The following is a 17,297-nucleotide window of genomic DNA, read 5'->3' as shown; positions in this document are numbered from 1 at the left end:
GTATGGAGGTAACTAAACCAAACAATTTTGCTTAACAATATTTTTCTGTCCGACACTACGAGCCTTGAAAAACAACCTTTTTGTGTGAATACACATGCAACCACGTAAAACAGGGTCACAATTGCCAGTAATAGACTGACTTTGTGATTATTATTTGTTTTGAGTTTGCTTTTAAGTACACTTAATGCACTGAAAGGATAATTAGGACCGGACCTACAGTTTAAAGTGGAATCCGAACAAGTATGTGCCTCCACCAGGTATCGAACCAGGAAACCCTTGATCACAAGGCATCATTCGACATTACTACTACGCCATCGGAGCGGCACTTGTGATTACTACAAACCAATGTACGACATATTTATAAATAATCATGTAGATATCCCTGAAAAAGTACATCGTTATACGTATTTCCAATATTATACCAAAGTCGAAAGTGAAACCGAGAGTCTCTAGCACTACGTCTCGGTCTCGTTCTCGAATGGATTTTACAAGGCTGTCTCGTCTCGGTACTATCCCCAGGATACACACAAAGTAACACTCATGACTATTCAGGAACTCGAAGCCAGGACGGCGACCTCCGTGGCGGCGTGGATATCAAAACGCGTTCTTCCCGGGTTCGAATCCCAACATGGGCATGGAGTCTGTGATTGACCCTTTATCAATTTCATCATATCATCATTCGTCCTCATCTTCGCGAATAGCCAAAACTGGAAGAATCAATCGAAGAACCTTTGGTGAATTTTATCCATACGTTCTCAGGTTTTCTCGATTGTTCAGTGGCTAACGTTGTCGCCTCGTGCTTAAAATCCATCGAGCAGAACCATTTTTCATTGTCTTATTTGTGGGTTCCGTTACCCCCAACCCTAAACATGGTCTACAGATTTTGACCAAATAAATGGCAATTAACATTGCAGATCCTTTGAGGGACCTCGGTCATATTAAACTCCTTACAGGGTCCTCTGAACAATTACATAAGGCGGCCAATGCATGAGCACACAATTGTGGTGATAACGTTGTCGGTCTGCGCTAAACAGCTTGTTTGTCTTTCATCCCACGAGGCTAGTAAAGGTGGTTATAATTAGTATGCGAAGGCTGCAGCGTGACGCAACATCTGAAACGTAGTGTGCGCAAAACCTCACGTATGATTTATTTATTCAAAAAAAGAAGAAGAACTAGAGAAAAAGAAAATAGTCTGCGGCAGTGAAAACTCAACATCCCTCCCCTGCTAAAATCCAACAGGGGCAAGAAACATGTAAAGTTAAAAGTTAATATGTCTCAACATTTCATGCACCATCACATCTACATTCTTGATAAAATGTTTGGGGGCAAACGAGTTGTTGCTTCCAGCTTGTGGTTCTAGTATCGCCTTGTAAGATACAACCAGTAGATGAGTTTCCAGTTATTCGGTCATTCTCACTATTAACTGACACTCCTTAATTGTCGATGCAAATATGCACCAGTGACCTCGGACATGACTGAATTTGGTAAATATCATAGAATAGACGCGTTTTTGAGGCAGGGAACAGCAGTGAATAGTAAAATATCGCTGAGATGGAGCACCCCAACTAATGTGCAGAATAGCATTGAACAAGACATGTTTTTGCATTAAAATATTTGAGTATTACATCAGATATTAAAGAGGAAATAAAAACCAGGCTTAATTCAGGAAATGCATGTTACTTTTCTCTTCATAAACTTTTGTCTTCTCGTTTAATATCTAAGAAACTAAAAGTTGATATATACAAAACAGTAATTTTGCCTGATATTATTATATGGATGTGAAACTTGGTCCTTTACATTGAAATAGGAACATAAATTGCGAGTATTTGAAAATATGATCCTTACGAAAATATTTCGGCCTAAAAGGGATGAGGGGACAGGTGAGTGGAGAAGGTTACATACATAATTTGTATTCACGTCCAGATATTATTAGAATGATTAAATCAAGAAGACTTAAGTGGGCAGGCCATGTGGCACGAATGGGAGAGGAAATAAGAGTTTACAGGATTCTTGTTGGGAAACCTGATGGTGAGATACCAGTAGGAAGACGAAGATAGAGGCAAAGGATGGACCTAAAGGAAATTGGTAGGGATGGAAAAGAGTATATAGACCTTGCTCAGGATAGGAACAGATGGAAGGTCAGTGTTGCTGTAGCCATGAACCTTCGGGTTTAAGAAGGCTAGAGAGTTAGTTATCAGAATAGCACAAAATTCAATTTTTTCACACAAAACTGAGTGTAAAATTAAAATAAACTTCTAATTTTGCATAATTTCCAGGATAATTATACTCCTCGAAAGTATTGTACGGCATTTTTGCAGAGCTCGTGAAGACCAAATGCCAGAAAAATATCAGTAGGTATCAGTAAATAAATTTCGACCGATACTTTCCGATACCGATACCACTGATATGTGATCGGTTCAGCCACATTTTCTGCCTTCATATGGTAGGATTCACAGTGGAAAATCGGAAGTAAGAAGGAAAATATTGCAAACTGTGACCATTACGTAGCCACTAAAGATATCCGAAGAATAGTGAAACCGTAGATGTGTACTTAAAAAAAAAAAAAATAGTCATTATATGTGACTCACCTGTTTCCTCTTATGCTCCAACTCCTCCTTCCTGGCTACTAGTTCCTCCAGACTACAATTCGATGCCTGAGACCGAAGGCTGGGTGACGGACTTGCCCGCGAAAGATCACAACCAGCAGACAGGGTACGTCGATGACCCAAGGGTACCGGGGGTGGCGTAGGGGTTGAGCTTCGAGGACCTAGGACCACACTCGCAGGGGATGAAACCGTAGAACTTCCGGGCGGAAACACTTTGGGGGACACGCGGATGCCGTCCCTCACGAACCACCGCGACTGATCGGACACGACCGGAGTGTCTTTCTTGTGGGCTAGGTATTCGAACTTCGACACTTTCCCCACGAAATCGTCACTCTCCCAGCTGTCTCGGGAACGACTATCGCGAAACGAACCGCCAGAGTTTGTATTGCGGGGAGCCACGGGTGGTTTCTTGTCCGTTGTTTGTCCGGCCATGTGGAAGTATTCGGGATTGTCCATTGCTGAAAGTAAGAAAAATACGGGTATTATCAAAACAAAAAAAACAACAATCATTTATGAAAATAATAGTACTAAATTCTTGCTTCATCAACTGATTATAATCTTTGATTTTGTTATATTTAGCGTCGCTCTTCTGCCACTTTTGGCTAATCGCTTCCTTGCTTGATTTGTTGTTCTTAAGTCCACTTTTTGATTCATTTGTTGTTCTTAAGTCCACTTTTTGATTGATTTGTTGTTTAAAAGTCCACTTTATGCACAGAATGGCTAAACGGGCTGGACATACAGTTTAAAGTGGGATCCGAACAACTATGTGCCTCCACCTGGAATCGAACCCGGACCCTTTGATTACAAGGCGACAACGGATGATATGATAAGAAACTCTCACAAAGAACACCTGTACCTAGCTCGAAGTTCGAATCCGGGATTCCTAGCGTCGTAGCGTGTTGTGCTAACAACTCGGCCACGGATGTCGGCTGATTACAATCTTGCCTACAGTGTAGTTCAGTTCCCGCCACTAAGTTGTCTTTCGTCTTCGGGTCGTTGTTGCCAAACGTTTCGTGTAGATTGCACAAGCTTATCGGGAAGGAAAGCCAGGTCGTTAAGAGGACAAATTCTTATCCTCTTGCCTTCTTACAAAAGTCCCGGGTTCGAATCCCGACCTGAGCATGTGAATGTCCCTTCATTATATCATTACTGGGGCTCGGAAGTTGAGAAAAAATCCTTTTTTTCCCTAGTGTGCGAAGACGAGGCCCAACATAATATATGTTAATTTTGGGTCATTGTAGGCCAGAAAAAGGTGGGTTTTATTTGTCCTTTTTTGCCTTTCTAGGCGTTTTTTGGCTTATTGGTCTTTTCTTAGCCTTTTTTTAGGTCTTAACGGCTTTTTTTGCAACTTCACCTTCTTTCGACTACGTTTTTACTGCCCATTCTCAATTCGAATAATCATCAGTTCATCACCTCTTACACATCCTTTCTGTAGAAAAGAAATAAAAAAAAAAAAGAAAGAAAGAAATATATTTTTGGACGACTGAAGTAGGTACGGTACAAGGTCCTTTAACCCTAACTTGTCTGGAAGGTCGCGCTGGAAGTGGCAACTTTCTCTTGGTTTGAAGCTTTCAGCTTTTCGCACTGTGTGTTCCATACCACCAGAATTTTGTATTTTTTCTTATTCATTAAATATATAATTAAAACTGAAGTTATTAATTAATTTGGATCACATTTATACGTCCTTTTTTCCGTTTTAGGTCCTTTTTTTGCTATTTTAAGGTCTTCAACTTCCGAGCCCTAATCATCACTCATCCTCATCTTAATGATTAGCTCAAAGTAGCAGAAAAGCGAAGTAAAATAAACCAAATCAATCTTGCCACTTGAAGTATCTGTTCCCTATGTATCGGCCGCCTCCCCCCCCCCCCCCTCCCAAAGGGAACGCCAAGCTCCGGCTGGCAGAGAACAAAGCATAAGTCTGGACTCAGACACTCAAAATGTTCCATCCCACCGGGAATCGAACCCTAGGACCGCCTGCACCAAATGCGTGAGCGTTAGCCATTCGACTACGAAAAAATAATGACATGGAATTTACTTCGCTATAGTTCGCTCGACTATGAACGTATCAAAGAGCGAGTTACGTAAATTCAGGAAACTTAAGCACAACTAATATCACGTAAGTAGATTTCATTTTAACGGCATACTTGTTATCCCAAATAATCATTGACTGCTGTAAAACCTCTGATTTTGCTTACGACAGCCACCTAACATTAATTGCAAGGCAGAACAAACTTTAACGCACCTAAGAAAATTAATTATACAACGGCTTCTCACGTTTCGCGAACAGAAACTCAAGGACAACTTTTATTTTTTTAATTAAAAATTCTCTCACGCTCTGAGCTAATTAGCTCACATTTCGAGCTAGAAAATTCTCCCACTGGGGCTGGGCTGGATGTAAATGAATTTACGTTGTGGTGGAAACCTGACACCAAAGCTTCAAGTCATGTGTTTCAGTACTACGAAACGGTGTAATAATCCTCCTCTGACATTGTGCGGTAGGGAATCCACAGAAATCCTTGCAGAAGCATTCCAACAATATTAATGTATAATATGTTGTGAATACATTGTGTATAATATATTCACAACAGCCATGTTATCGCTGGTAAACCCAACTTTTTAATATATTTTTTACACATTAGACATCAATATAAAGGCAATTGCTCATTATATATTAGACAAACTACTACAAGTTTCTGAACCAGAATCTCTGTAAATTACTTAAATAACTTAAAGACTGGTTCACTTAAGGTTTACTTAAGCCACTAATCGTGCTCCATTCCACACTTTTGACGACCGGCTTTTGCTTGCGTTGGTGCTTTTTTTCTATTACATCTAATTAATATAGATAGGGTGTGTAATGAATATATATATATACAATATATAAGAATTGTTGCGGTAAGCATGTTAAACTTTCAGAATACGCCACTGATTCACAATAAACGTTAAGACACAATGAACAATATAAAATAATATTTAAAACGGATAAACCACATTACAACGATCACTGTATTTGCTTCTTCCACACAATGTATTCTACATACGTATATGTTAACACTATTTCTTCAAGAGTGCAATGAAATTTTTTTTAATAAAATTATGCCTGCTTTACATAATAACAATAACTCTCTATGCCACTGTGCATAAAAGATGAAGATAAAACTACCCTCTGTGCATTTGTACCTGTAATGAGGACATGAGGGGAGGGGGGGTGAAGGTGGCTTCATGCATTCTCGATCTCGGAAATACTGGGATTGTTATGATTAGCACCAAGCTTTGGTCGCCTTTGCTACCGAGTAAACAGTGATTAGAGACTGGGTAAACCCCAGAGCCGTTTTATGCAAGGATATTGCAGAAAATTTTCCCAACTGCGATCATTAATCTCAATCGAACCCTGGTCTCCTTCATACCTACAGGCTGGTCCACAGCACATCCATAAAAAATATTTTTAGAATAGTTCTTTTAGAATATGGTTTTCAAAAATACAGGGTTATACAGGGTGGAGACCCTTAAACATCAACATTTTTCAAGATCTACTATCCAGCTACAAGACCTGAAAGGAGTGGAAACACGCATATACCACTTCTTGGTTGACTGCAGTGCCACTATAAAATTTGCACATAAACTTTGCGAGTCTGCTTCTGTTCAAAACCACAGCTGTATAACTTTCAAAATGTTGACAGTTTCATGGTGGAAATCCTATTAAATTACAGTACAGTACACCAAACCAAAAAAGCAAATACTGGATTCTTAGAACGTAATTTGTATTTTTAATAATTATTAGCGAAAATTAACCAACAATGCGAAAAATTAATAAAGATTTCTAATTACTACCTTGTAATGCAAAAGTGAACAGAAATGTAACCTTACCTGGAGAGAAGTTAAGAGGCACCATTGAAATGCGAGTATTAGGCAAAATACTTTTCATAAGTCTAGCCTCAGCTGGATGATTGAACCTGAAGTAATTGGAGCGACCAATACAAATCATGCAGCCTGAAAAGAACAGAAAACATATGATAAATCATAATGTGACAAATCCACTGAAGATTAATCCTACGTTGTTAATCCAGTTTTCGTGCGCAGAAGACTAACAATAATCAATATTCTGTGATCCGTGGCATGGGAGTTTATACCCTTCACCTATCTCTTCAGCTGGTTTCCTTTCAAAGTTTGTCCAGTATGTAAACCTTCTCACTGGCTAAGCTTCTGACATAGACGAAATTTTACAAAAAAAAAAAAAAAAATACATTGGCTGGGCCTACAATTTAAAGTGGGAGTGCCATGTTTCTCCATCGTTGATCGAACACGGAACCCCTAGAACACAAAGTGACATCGTTAGCACTAACGCCATCGAGGAGAACCAACACATGTAAAAAATAAATAAATGAAGCACATACGAGTGGTTCGGATACCGGTTTGGTCCTCAAATTTTAGACTGGAGTACCACTAAACTAAAGTCATACTCTCGCCGTATCACCAAGTAAAAATGTTATCGGGTTTTCAATGCTAACATTTAAAATTGCATCATTATACAGTAGTACCAACATTAGTAACTAATGAATATACTGTTACTAAAACTGCACTTATATTACCTAATTCACAAAATAAGAAATTACTTCAATTATATATTAATACTGGAATACAGAAGATCTTTCAATAATTTTCTGTAAACAGTACACACACATACCATGACAAACTTTCTTAAAAAAAGGAAAGACATAAAGGACAAAAGTTTTAAAAGTAATTATTCTTTTATTTGATGAATCCCCAAAGTATATGAGTGGCATAAAAGAAAAATGAAAAGTAAATGTATTTAAAATTTGACATATTAAACAAACTACAGTTGTGAGCAAACGTTTGTTGAGAACATGTCACTTACACTTTAAGTCTTTAAAACAATTCCAATGACTTCAAATTAACAAATATTTCATAATCAAATGTACCAATATTTAAGTATCATCCTTAATGGTTCTGTACTTTTGCTTCGAGTGAATAGCATGTAATAACTTTGTATTTTCCATAACCATATCATGGAATTCACTACAGGTACAACTGAAATTATATTTAGTTATTATTAGGTGTTTCAGAGTTTCAGTTTTCAATTGAGATTTCTCAGCAGTCCACATGTTATTCATTAATGAGAAAACTCTCTCAGTGGTTGCATTTGTGGCTGGAAGGCACACACTGAACTCTACAATATCAAATACCTGATAAAAGGAAATACATTTTTCCTGAAAATATTTGAATATCTCACCCCATCTTAAATCTACTCTCATTTGAGCAGTGTTCCATGCTTTCAGTTTTGCAAGAGTAGCATACGCTCTTACATTTGAAATTTCATCAAAGAGATAAGAATCATTAAGTTGCTTTCCTGACCATTTGTTGAAAAATTGTACGCTATTTTGCACCCTGTCCCATTCGATCATCGAATCCAGTTTTACCCAATCCAACACAATCATTTCAGAAAAGGAAATGAACGCACATGTTCCTTAAAACTTGACATACAAACAAACCCATTTTCCTCCAGACTTTTCAGTTTCGACTGCAAGATGCAAAAAAAGGCAGTTATATCTATCAACTAATTTTTGTTTAAGTTCTGCAATCAATGCAGAACCTTCTATCATAGAAACATATTGACTCTCTAGAAAGTGAACAAAGTCATTAAAAAGTGCTGCATTGGAATGGATAAAATAAAGCCATATTTCAGATAGGAGGTCCTCAAGGAACATTTTAATGATTGTGGGACACTTGTCCTGTGAGAGAAGGTATGATTTCAATGCTGGATAGAGTTTAAGTATGCGCTCTACGGCTGGCAACAAAGAGAGCCACCTAGTTTTGCTATAAGAAAGAAGCTTTGAGAACTCTATCTCCAAGAAGTCACAAAATTCACGTAAAGCATGTTCACGTACTGTATATATGTAAAAATATGAGTATATTTTGTGCACCACACTTTCTATGCAAATCGGTAAACAGTCCATCGCAGTTTGTACACAATTATTCACTATATGTGCAGAACAACCTACACGTACAATTGGTTTGTTTAAGCATTCCTGAACAATACTGTAAACATTTTTTTTTTTTTACCTTTCCTTGCTGCCCCTCCAAAGTTACAGTTGGTGTTGCCAGCACATAATCCAACAACTTTAGTTTCAATGTTGTATTCATTTAATGTCTTCAGGATATACGAAGACACAATATCGGACGTTTCACCACACTGATCTTGAAAATCCAGAACTTGAACGTGCACTCCTCTCAAAGGAAGGAAGTAGCGCACCAACGATGGAAACAATTTCGTAGCTTTATGGTTCGACGAATCTGTGTAAACTGCAATGTAATTTACCTGATCCAACTCTTTCTGAAGCTCTGCAATTGCATAGGGGCTTATCACATTTGTCACGATCGCTTCACATTTTGTTCTTACACAAGCATATTGTGGTTCGAAGCACTTCTTAACAAGTTTCGAACTACAGTCTGTAGAACGAAACGATTGATTATGTTGCACTGTATGAAATGCAAAACACGCTCTGCTGCTGCCAATTTTTGTTCTTTAGACCCAAAATTCTTGTTTCGAAAAAATGTAGAAAGAGTAGCACTAGATGCAGCAGCAGCGTCGGCAGATTTGTGTCTAGCCGTTTGCAGATGTCGTGTTATTTCAGTCCTTCCACTGTTTGCAATTGAAAACTCACCTGAACATTTTTCACAGTGAACATCACTATCGCTTTTGCCTCTCTTAAGAAATGGATAAAGAGATTTCAGTTCTGAATTAAATGCACATTTCCTCCTAGGAGGCATCTTCAACCGACAGTGTTGAAATACTAGACTTGCACTTCAGGAACGAGACTTCCACTTTACGCACCCCACAATAACTGGACAGATCGGCGCCACCTGACACTTTTGTTCGCAACTGTCTACAACCCGCTCTCTGCGGTGGTGACTACGCATTGTCCTAACCGGATGTTCATTCTCTCCAGCCCGATCACAACAGAAAAGTATGTACTGCATAAACTGTTGACATGGAAAAAAACAAAATAAAATATAAATAGAAAATAAATATTTGGACTTCGGAGACCGGAGTAGAAATCAGGACATTTCGCAGGACATGTGTGAAAGAAAGGACATATCTTAATTTTATACATGGCTTCGCATTCTGCAGGACAGCCCATCAAACAAAAGTACTGTACTGCGAAAATCAGTACGGATGGTCACCCTACTTTGAGCTAACTGTTTGAATGGCACAGTTCATTAAATAATCCAGTTGAAACAATGAGTTTCTTTTATGAAAACAAAGAGGCGCTTTTATTGTTGGCGTTACAACTGCATAGTTGTGCTTCACAACCTTTCTAAACCTATGACAACGGAAGCGCTCACTGGGAACAGCTGACTTCCCTCGATTATTCAAATGTTAATGACTTTTGTGGGATTGCCGTTGTCTGCGGGAACGCCTACTGGAAGGTGCGGTCATGTTGAAGTAACCAACAGCTAAACCAAACATCACAGGGAACCCGAGGTCACAGTTCCACACCACAGTTTTAATGTAACTATGAATACAAGGACACGGTCTGCACGAAAGCACGAGAGATCCACAAAGGCCTGGTTCCATCTTGTTCAAGAAGACAGGGAACCTTCATTTTCCGTGTACAACAATAGTTATTACTGGTGATTTAAAGAGGTAGAAGGGCGGTGAAGTCGCGTCCATGTTTGGTTTACCACTTGGATGTTATTTATTAACACCACGATCAGATGTGTAAATGACGATAATTTGGCAAGTGAAGGAAAGAATCGTACAGAACGAAAAAAAGGAGTTTGATCATAAAATAAGGAGCATTTCTTGATTAAAATTCCACCTCTAATGGCCACACTCAAATTTGAGCCACATATCTCACGTCGTACGAGCGACAAGTATCTCTTGATTTACGATTAGTACCACCGGCATGAATGCATTTGTGTACACATCAGCGGTCCGGTCAGGAGATTGTCCGAGCCCTAACAGAGAAACTTGCGAAAATATATCTGCCTCGTTTCTTCCAGAACCAGGATCACATGTGTATCAGATTCTTAAGGAGAAGCGCAGTAAATTCTAGAGAGTACTGCATTAGTTCATTTTATGTACTTAAGAATTTCGAGTCGGGAGTGAAATGTAGAAAAGTACTGTTTTTGTTATTATTTCAGAATACACGCACCTAAGGCTTGTTCGTGGTCTGAAACAGCGTGGTTCCTGCCCAGTTTCTGAGCTGGTCCTAAAATGTCCAACTCAACATTTATTCGTGCATTCCTGATAGTGTTGACGCTGGTGTAAGAATCCATTCAAAGAGAGTGAGACTGATAGGGAAAGTCAGTCTCGGATCAACGAAACTGGTAATGTCAGAAAATGTCAGGGTCTACTCAAGAAGACTGGTAAAGTCAAGGACTTTCAGACTCCACTAAGGAGACTGGGAATGTCAGGGTCTGCCAGACTCCACCAAGGAGACTGGGAATGTTAGAATCTGACAGACTCAGCTCAAGGAGACTGGAAATGTTAGGATCTGTCAGACTCAGCTCAAGGAGACTGGGAATGTCAGGGTCTGTCAAGACTCCGCTCAAGGAGACTGGGAATGTCAGAGTCTGTCAAGATTCCGCTCAAACAGACTGGGAATGCCAGGGTCTGTCGACTTTGTTCAACGAGACTGAGAATTTCAAGGTCTGTCAAACTCCACCAAGGAGACTGGGAATATTAGGATCTATTCTGCTCAAGGAGGCTGGGAATGCCAGGGTCTGTCAAACTCCACTAAGAAGACTGGGAATGTCAGGGTCTGTCAGACTCCGCTCAAGGAGACTGGGAGTGCCATGGTCTGTCAGAATCCACTCAAGAAGACTTGGAATGTCAGGGTTTGTCAGACTCGAATGGGAATGTCAGGGTCTGTCAGACTCAGCTCAAGGAGACTGAGAATGTCAGAGTTTGTCGACTTTGCTCAAGGAGACTGAGGATTTCAGGGTCTGTCAATCTCCACCAAGGAGACTGGGAATATTACGGTCTGTCAAACTCTGCTCAATGAGACTGGGAATATCAGTGTCTGTTACACTCAACTAAGGAGACTGGGAATGTCAAGGTCTGTCAGACTCCGCTCAAGGAGAGTGGGAATGTTATGGTCTGTCAAACTCCACCAAAGAAACTGGGAATGTCAGGGTCTGTCAGACTCTGCTCAAGGTGACTGGAAATGCCATGGTCTGTCAGTCTCCACTTAAGGAGACTGGGAATGCCAGGGTCTGTCGAATTCCGCTGCTGGAGACTGGGAATGTCATGGTCTGTCAGACTCTGCTCAAGGAGACTGAGAATGTCAGGGATTGTCAGACTCCACTCAAGACAGAGAATGTCAGACTCCACTCACCGAGGCTGGGTTTGTCAGTGTGTTTGAGACTCCACTCATGTAGTCTGGGAATATTTGGGACTGTCAGACTCCACTCAGCCAGGCTGAGAATGCGAGGGTCTGTCAGACATCTCTCGAAGAGACTGAGAATGCTAGAGACTGTAAGACTCCACTCAACGAGAACGAGAATGTCAGGTACTTGTTAGACTTCACTCAAGGAGACTAGGAAAGTCAGACGTACCCATTGATACTGGGACCGTCAGATTCTACTCGAAGAGATTGGGAATGACAGGGACTGTGACGCCCTACTCGGAGAGAATGAGAATGTAAAAAGGTAAAGTGTTCCCCTGTGCTTAGCACTACGCCATGAAGGCGTATAGGGGGTGTGGGGGCAATGAGAATGTGACTCGATTAATCCGACATCTTTTATCTATTCTTCATTTCTACATGTCACTCCTTGAATTTCATAACTTTCATTACCCACTTGTATTATTTTAACGTAGCATATGGGAATAACACCGGATCAACACTCAAAAAGGAAAGTTCTTACAAACGGATATCTGGAAAAACATTTTCTCGACGTTCCAGCCATAACAAATGTCGTCATCGACAGGAAATAAATAAATAAAAACGAAATGGGAAGGTAAATTTAGAATTTCATTTCAGGGAGGCTGTAGTTTTTCTCACCATTTGAATCCTTCGCTGGATCTCGTGGGAAATGACAACAGTCAATGTGCTTATTGACTGGGACATACCTAAAGAGTAAAATTAAACCTTACTTCATGCTAATAATTAATTATAAAATAAATCAAATTCTTACCTTGAGTGAGTCTCGTTGGAGAGGTCACCTTCAACCCATCGATGGTTGTCATCTCAGCTAGCGAGTGAAGAGTGACCACTCCGTTCGTGTTGTCGATGTGGCAGTGACAAGGTTCAACTCCCGTTCCCTGAACAACGATGTCGACCATCGCTCCATTTTCGCCTGTCCCCACTGTGGTGCGACCTACAAAGAGAGGAATAACAAATAAATAAAAAACCGGTCACCATAAAATTCCAACGAGTACAAATATTTATTGCCCTACTTGCGTTTAAGTTTTATTAAACTCCTTCGTACGGAGTTCAGCATCTAAAACAATTGAAATTTGTATGAATCGATACAAATACATTTTGTGTGTGTTTAATATCCCAAAGCCTATTTAATGCCAATCGGCTTGGATCCTATTTTTATAGAACGCCCTATAAGAGTTTTGGATAAAAAAATATATTTATGCAGAATTCTTGAATGATTTTGAAAATCGCTCATTTATGAAAAAAACGTATTTTCAAATGCAAGTATCACGGGAACGAATGAAACTGGTCTCATTTTGATGACAGAGAATAAATGTTTTGGTCAAACTGATATTTTGAACACTTATTGACCAAATGTTCGAGGGTCAAAGCTGGACAAGGAAAAACTGGTCAATTTTGCTACATTTTCGGATATTTTGATAATCCGTACCTCTTTGAATTCCTGCTGAAATTTGGTAATGCTGTTTCCCCATAAGAGAGAATATGTATTTTGAAATTTACACGTAAAGCACTCGATAGTTTGGAAGTGTAGGTAGAGCGGATTGTGCTTAGTTCTACACGAAGCCATTCATTCTGAAACGCGGTTCTTGTGTTGAGTAACAACTTACAAATAACTTCCAAGTGAATACAACACCCCTGCATCCGTTTAACTTTCAATAACCCCTTCCAATAGAACATTCAGGAACCAAAAAATTGCATTCGCGTGCGAGTTTTACTCTTGTAAATATAATCACCAAACAGTGAATTACCATAATCATAAATCACGAGATGAGACAGTAAATGAGACAGGGGTTTCAAAACTCAGTTCGAGTCTGACTGCCAAGGCTCATCTCGTCTGGAAATCGTCACTATTACACTTAGAAGCTGGAGAACATACATGCTTTTATATGCAACCTTCTTAAAAAGCAAACGACCGCAAAATTAATTTCTTTTTACATTAAAGAATCCCTGACAAGCAACTTCTCCACACTGAGTATCGTTTCCCCTTTGAACTTCCTTTCTCAACAAAAAGTCTGGAGGAAGTAGGTTTCTAAACGGTGTTCAAATATTTATATACAGTTCAACACCAAACAGCAACACATGTTACACCGCATCGTAAATGAAGGTTGTCTAGGGTTGTTGTGCAGCATGTAAATCCCTGGAAAACATTTATTACTCCTGCCTCGAGTCGTGAAACTACTTCCCCTCTTTCGAGACTATTTCTGTACAGCCTCATTCCCCTACCAAAGACACGGCATCATAGCAGGCAGGCTCTGTCTTGTCCACAGTCTAGCAGATTCCTTTTGTCTCGACGCTGTCCATGAATATACATGTGCTACAACCGTAATACAGTGCCGAGGGCAACTGCCCCCTAAAATTTTCCCGGCCTTACACAAAAATTAACCTTAGTTTAAAAAAAAAATCTACATTACTTGTTTAGAACGTTGTCAGAGCACAAGCTGTTTCATCTTTTTTGGATGAGGATGAGTGATGATGAAATTGATGAAGAGACACTCGCAAAGAACATCCATGTCCAGGCTGGGATTCGAACCTGGGACCTTAGCGTCGTAACGCGCTGTGATAATCACTCAGCCACGAGGGTTGACTCCTGGACTAAGTTGAACATAAACGCAATATTGTGCACCATAAAACTATTCAAAAATTGCCAAAGTATATTTTTTATTTACAAAGACTAACACCGCATTTTGTTTTTCACGTCATCTTGTTAAAAGCAATGATACATCCTCTTGTTTATATGTATATGTACATTCGAGAGAAATGCATTTTCAAATTGCTCGTTCATGGTATGTGCGTGTTTAATATATAATGAATATTATTAATATACATTTCCAGCTGGCGACGAAAATTAGACTACTTTTTTCGTCGGTATTCACTTCCCCATGATCTGCATAGCGTGTACATCAAGTTGTCGGAATCCGTTGCTTCAAACCGGCTACAGAGGGCTCTGAGAAGAGGTACTTGAATTCTAACCACCCTGTATGTTAAGTTGAGCGTTTATCAAACAACGAAGATTGATTTGTTGTATTTTATTTCGTTTTTTGTGCCACTTTTGGCTAATTTGCGAAGATGAGGATAAGTGATGAAATTAATGAATGCACACACACAAACATCCATGCCCATTCGAACCCGGGACCCTGGCTTCGTAGGGCGATGTGCTAACCACTCCGCCAAGGAGACCGGCAAACACAAAGAAGAAAATCAAAAGATTGTAATGACACATTCTGAAAGATCTGCAATATGTGGTGGCGGTTTCTGAGCTTTCTTCAATGGAGTGCAATAATAATAATAATAGTGATAATAATAATGAAAGGCGGGAACATAATGAGATTTCCATCTGTCCTACAGCTCTAGTTTTTTCCTTTAATTTTTAAAGTCCACTTTATTTAAAGCTAGCCTAAGAGGGACTGGACCTACAGCTTAAAGTGGGATCCGATTCACTATGTGTCTCATTCAGGTATCGAATAAGGGACTCGTTGATTACAAGGCAACAACATTACCACTACATTACTGAGGAGGGTCATCTGTCCTGCAGGTTTTTAAATGCAATATTGAAAGAACCCGAATTCAATACTTAAATTTAAAATATTCATAATTTCCTTCCGATATGCATACAGCAATAGGATTGCTAATTAATTAGTTTCCACACTGAACACAAATTGGGGGAACGAACTAGAACTAAAATCTAGTTAGTTTTCCATTCAGTTTCACCGGGCGAAAATATTGGAGAATGAGTAAAGGGTTTATATTACCAGAAACATTTCACCACACATCTCACGGTAGAAATCCGCCCTGCTCTATTTCCCGGCTATATTTGGCAACAATGGTTTGGAAACGCGTTGTTGCGAAGAAGTTGGGCTGGCTGCGATGCGGCTGTTCGCTCTAAATGAAAATTCCAGGCACAGAGGTATTTCGCAGGCGTGGATGCCTCTGGTTGGCAACTACGTCACGAGTCTGGGTCTTCAAAGCCGGGCAGTGGAAATAATCCGACATTGTGCCGCCCAATAACAATTTTATGCCTTTGAATTACGCAGTCTGTGCTGCCTTTTGTTTCGCCAACACCAAATTTCAGAGGAAGGGGGCATGAGTAAAAACTATTTATAAAGTTAAAAATGAGCTTTGATCGTTTGTAGCACACCAACTGAGAGAAAATTTAAACTATCAGCGGTAATTCTACCCTAAAATTGGCGAAGGAAAAAAAAGCAACAAATACCAGGAATTGTGCCGACGCCCTTTTAAATTTCGATACGAGATCAAGACCAGACGAGCCTCAAGTGTTCGAGACGGGGAAACTAGAATTTATTATACTTGAAAATTTCACTCTAACTAAAAATTACCAGTACTTCACTATGCGACTTGAACATACCGCGCGGATGTCTACCTCACTATTTACTCATAAATCACCAGTTAGTGGCAACTGCGAACCTGTGCAGCGTGGTTGCATACAATCACGATAAATTTCAGTTCTCAAGAGGTTCGTAGTGTTACAACGAGGAGTCAAACAGAAACTTGTTACTGAGAAAAGATGCTTGCCTTGAAGACTTCGACCCGTGAAAGGAAGTGCGATGACAATATATAAGTTGCTCACAACATGTGTTTCGAGCCTCGAAACGAGAACGAGACAGGTTACCTCACGCTGGACGAGACCCGTCTCGATACTCTCTTTGCCAAGTACTGATTCTAAGGGATATAGTAAACTAGATCTTCCTATCATCTACCCTACATGTAGCGATTGGTTCTAAAGGGACTATAGCGTTAACTTCATCATATACTCAAAAGTCGAAATATCGAATTAAATCAGTAAAATAAATAAGTAATAAAAACATTTTTATGTATAATATCTCGCATCAAAAAACTGGTTCGAGCAAGGAATGGAATTTATTTTCTTTCCTAAAACCTAGCATGTACACAAACAAAAAAAAACTTGATATTTTCCCTGACTTTTCCAGTTTTTTTTTTTTTATGTACAGGGTGGCACCGAGACGACTGACACATTTGAAATAGTTATAAATAATTGAATACAACACATGCAAAATGATTGAAACCACTTATCAATATATTGAAATCTGTCATTTAATATCATAAGCTTGCAAACTTACTTTCTTTTAGAATTACATCGGAGAGATGGTCTAAGCCTTTGAATTTTTGCAAGTTTTTCTGGTCCGTATACAAGCGACCTTCATCAATGGCTGCAACTTCACCAATAATGGTTTGTTCAATAGTTGTCGGTGTTCCGGGGATATGAGACGATTAGTCAAGAACTTGTGTGTTTTGGATAATAAAT

The 17,297-nt window shown here is 39.5% G+C and overlaps 1 protein-coding gene across 3 annotated transcripts in view; it reads right to left on the bottom strand.

Moving 5' to 3' along the window:
• Positions 1-17,297, bottom strand: part of LOC145978704 (uncharacterized) — a 289,117-nt gene that overhangs the window by 169,288 nt on the left and 102,532 nt on the right. For all 3 annotated transcript variants that reach the window (XM_083111504.1, XM_083111503.1, XM_083111505.1), the window contains exons 3-5: positions 12,768-12,950; positions 6,474-6,596; positions 2,589-3,064 (exon numbers count right to left, since the gene is read on the bottom strand). In XM_083111504.1, coding sequence (XP_082967630.1) covers positions 2,589-3,064; positions 6,474-6,596; positions 12,768-12,950 — 782 coding nt within the window. The remainder of the gene's footprint in view (positions 1-2,588; positions 3,065-6,473; positions 6,597-12,767; positions 12,951-17,297) is intronic.

Source organism: Lepisma saccharinum, chromosome 25 (assembly GCF_977018435.1).
Source record: "Lepisma saccharinum chromosome 25, izLepSacc3.1, whole genome shotgun sequence".
Taxonomy (NCBI): Eukaryota; Metazoa; Arthropoda; class Insecta; order Zygentoma; family Lepismatidae; genus Lepisma; species Lepisma saccharinum.
This window is presented reverse-complemented; position numbering and strand designations above follow the sequence as displayed.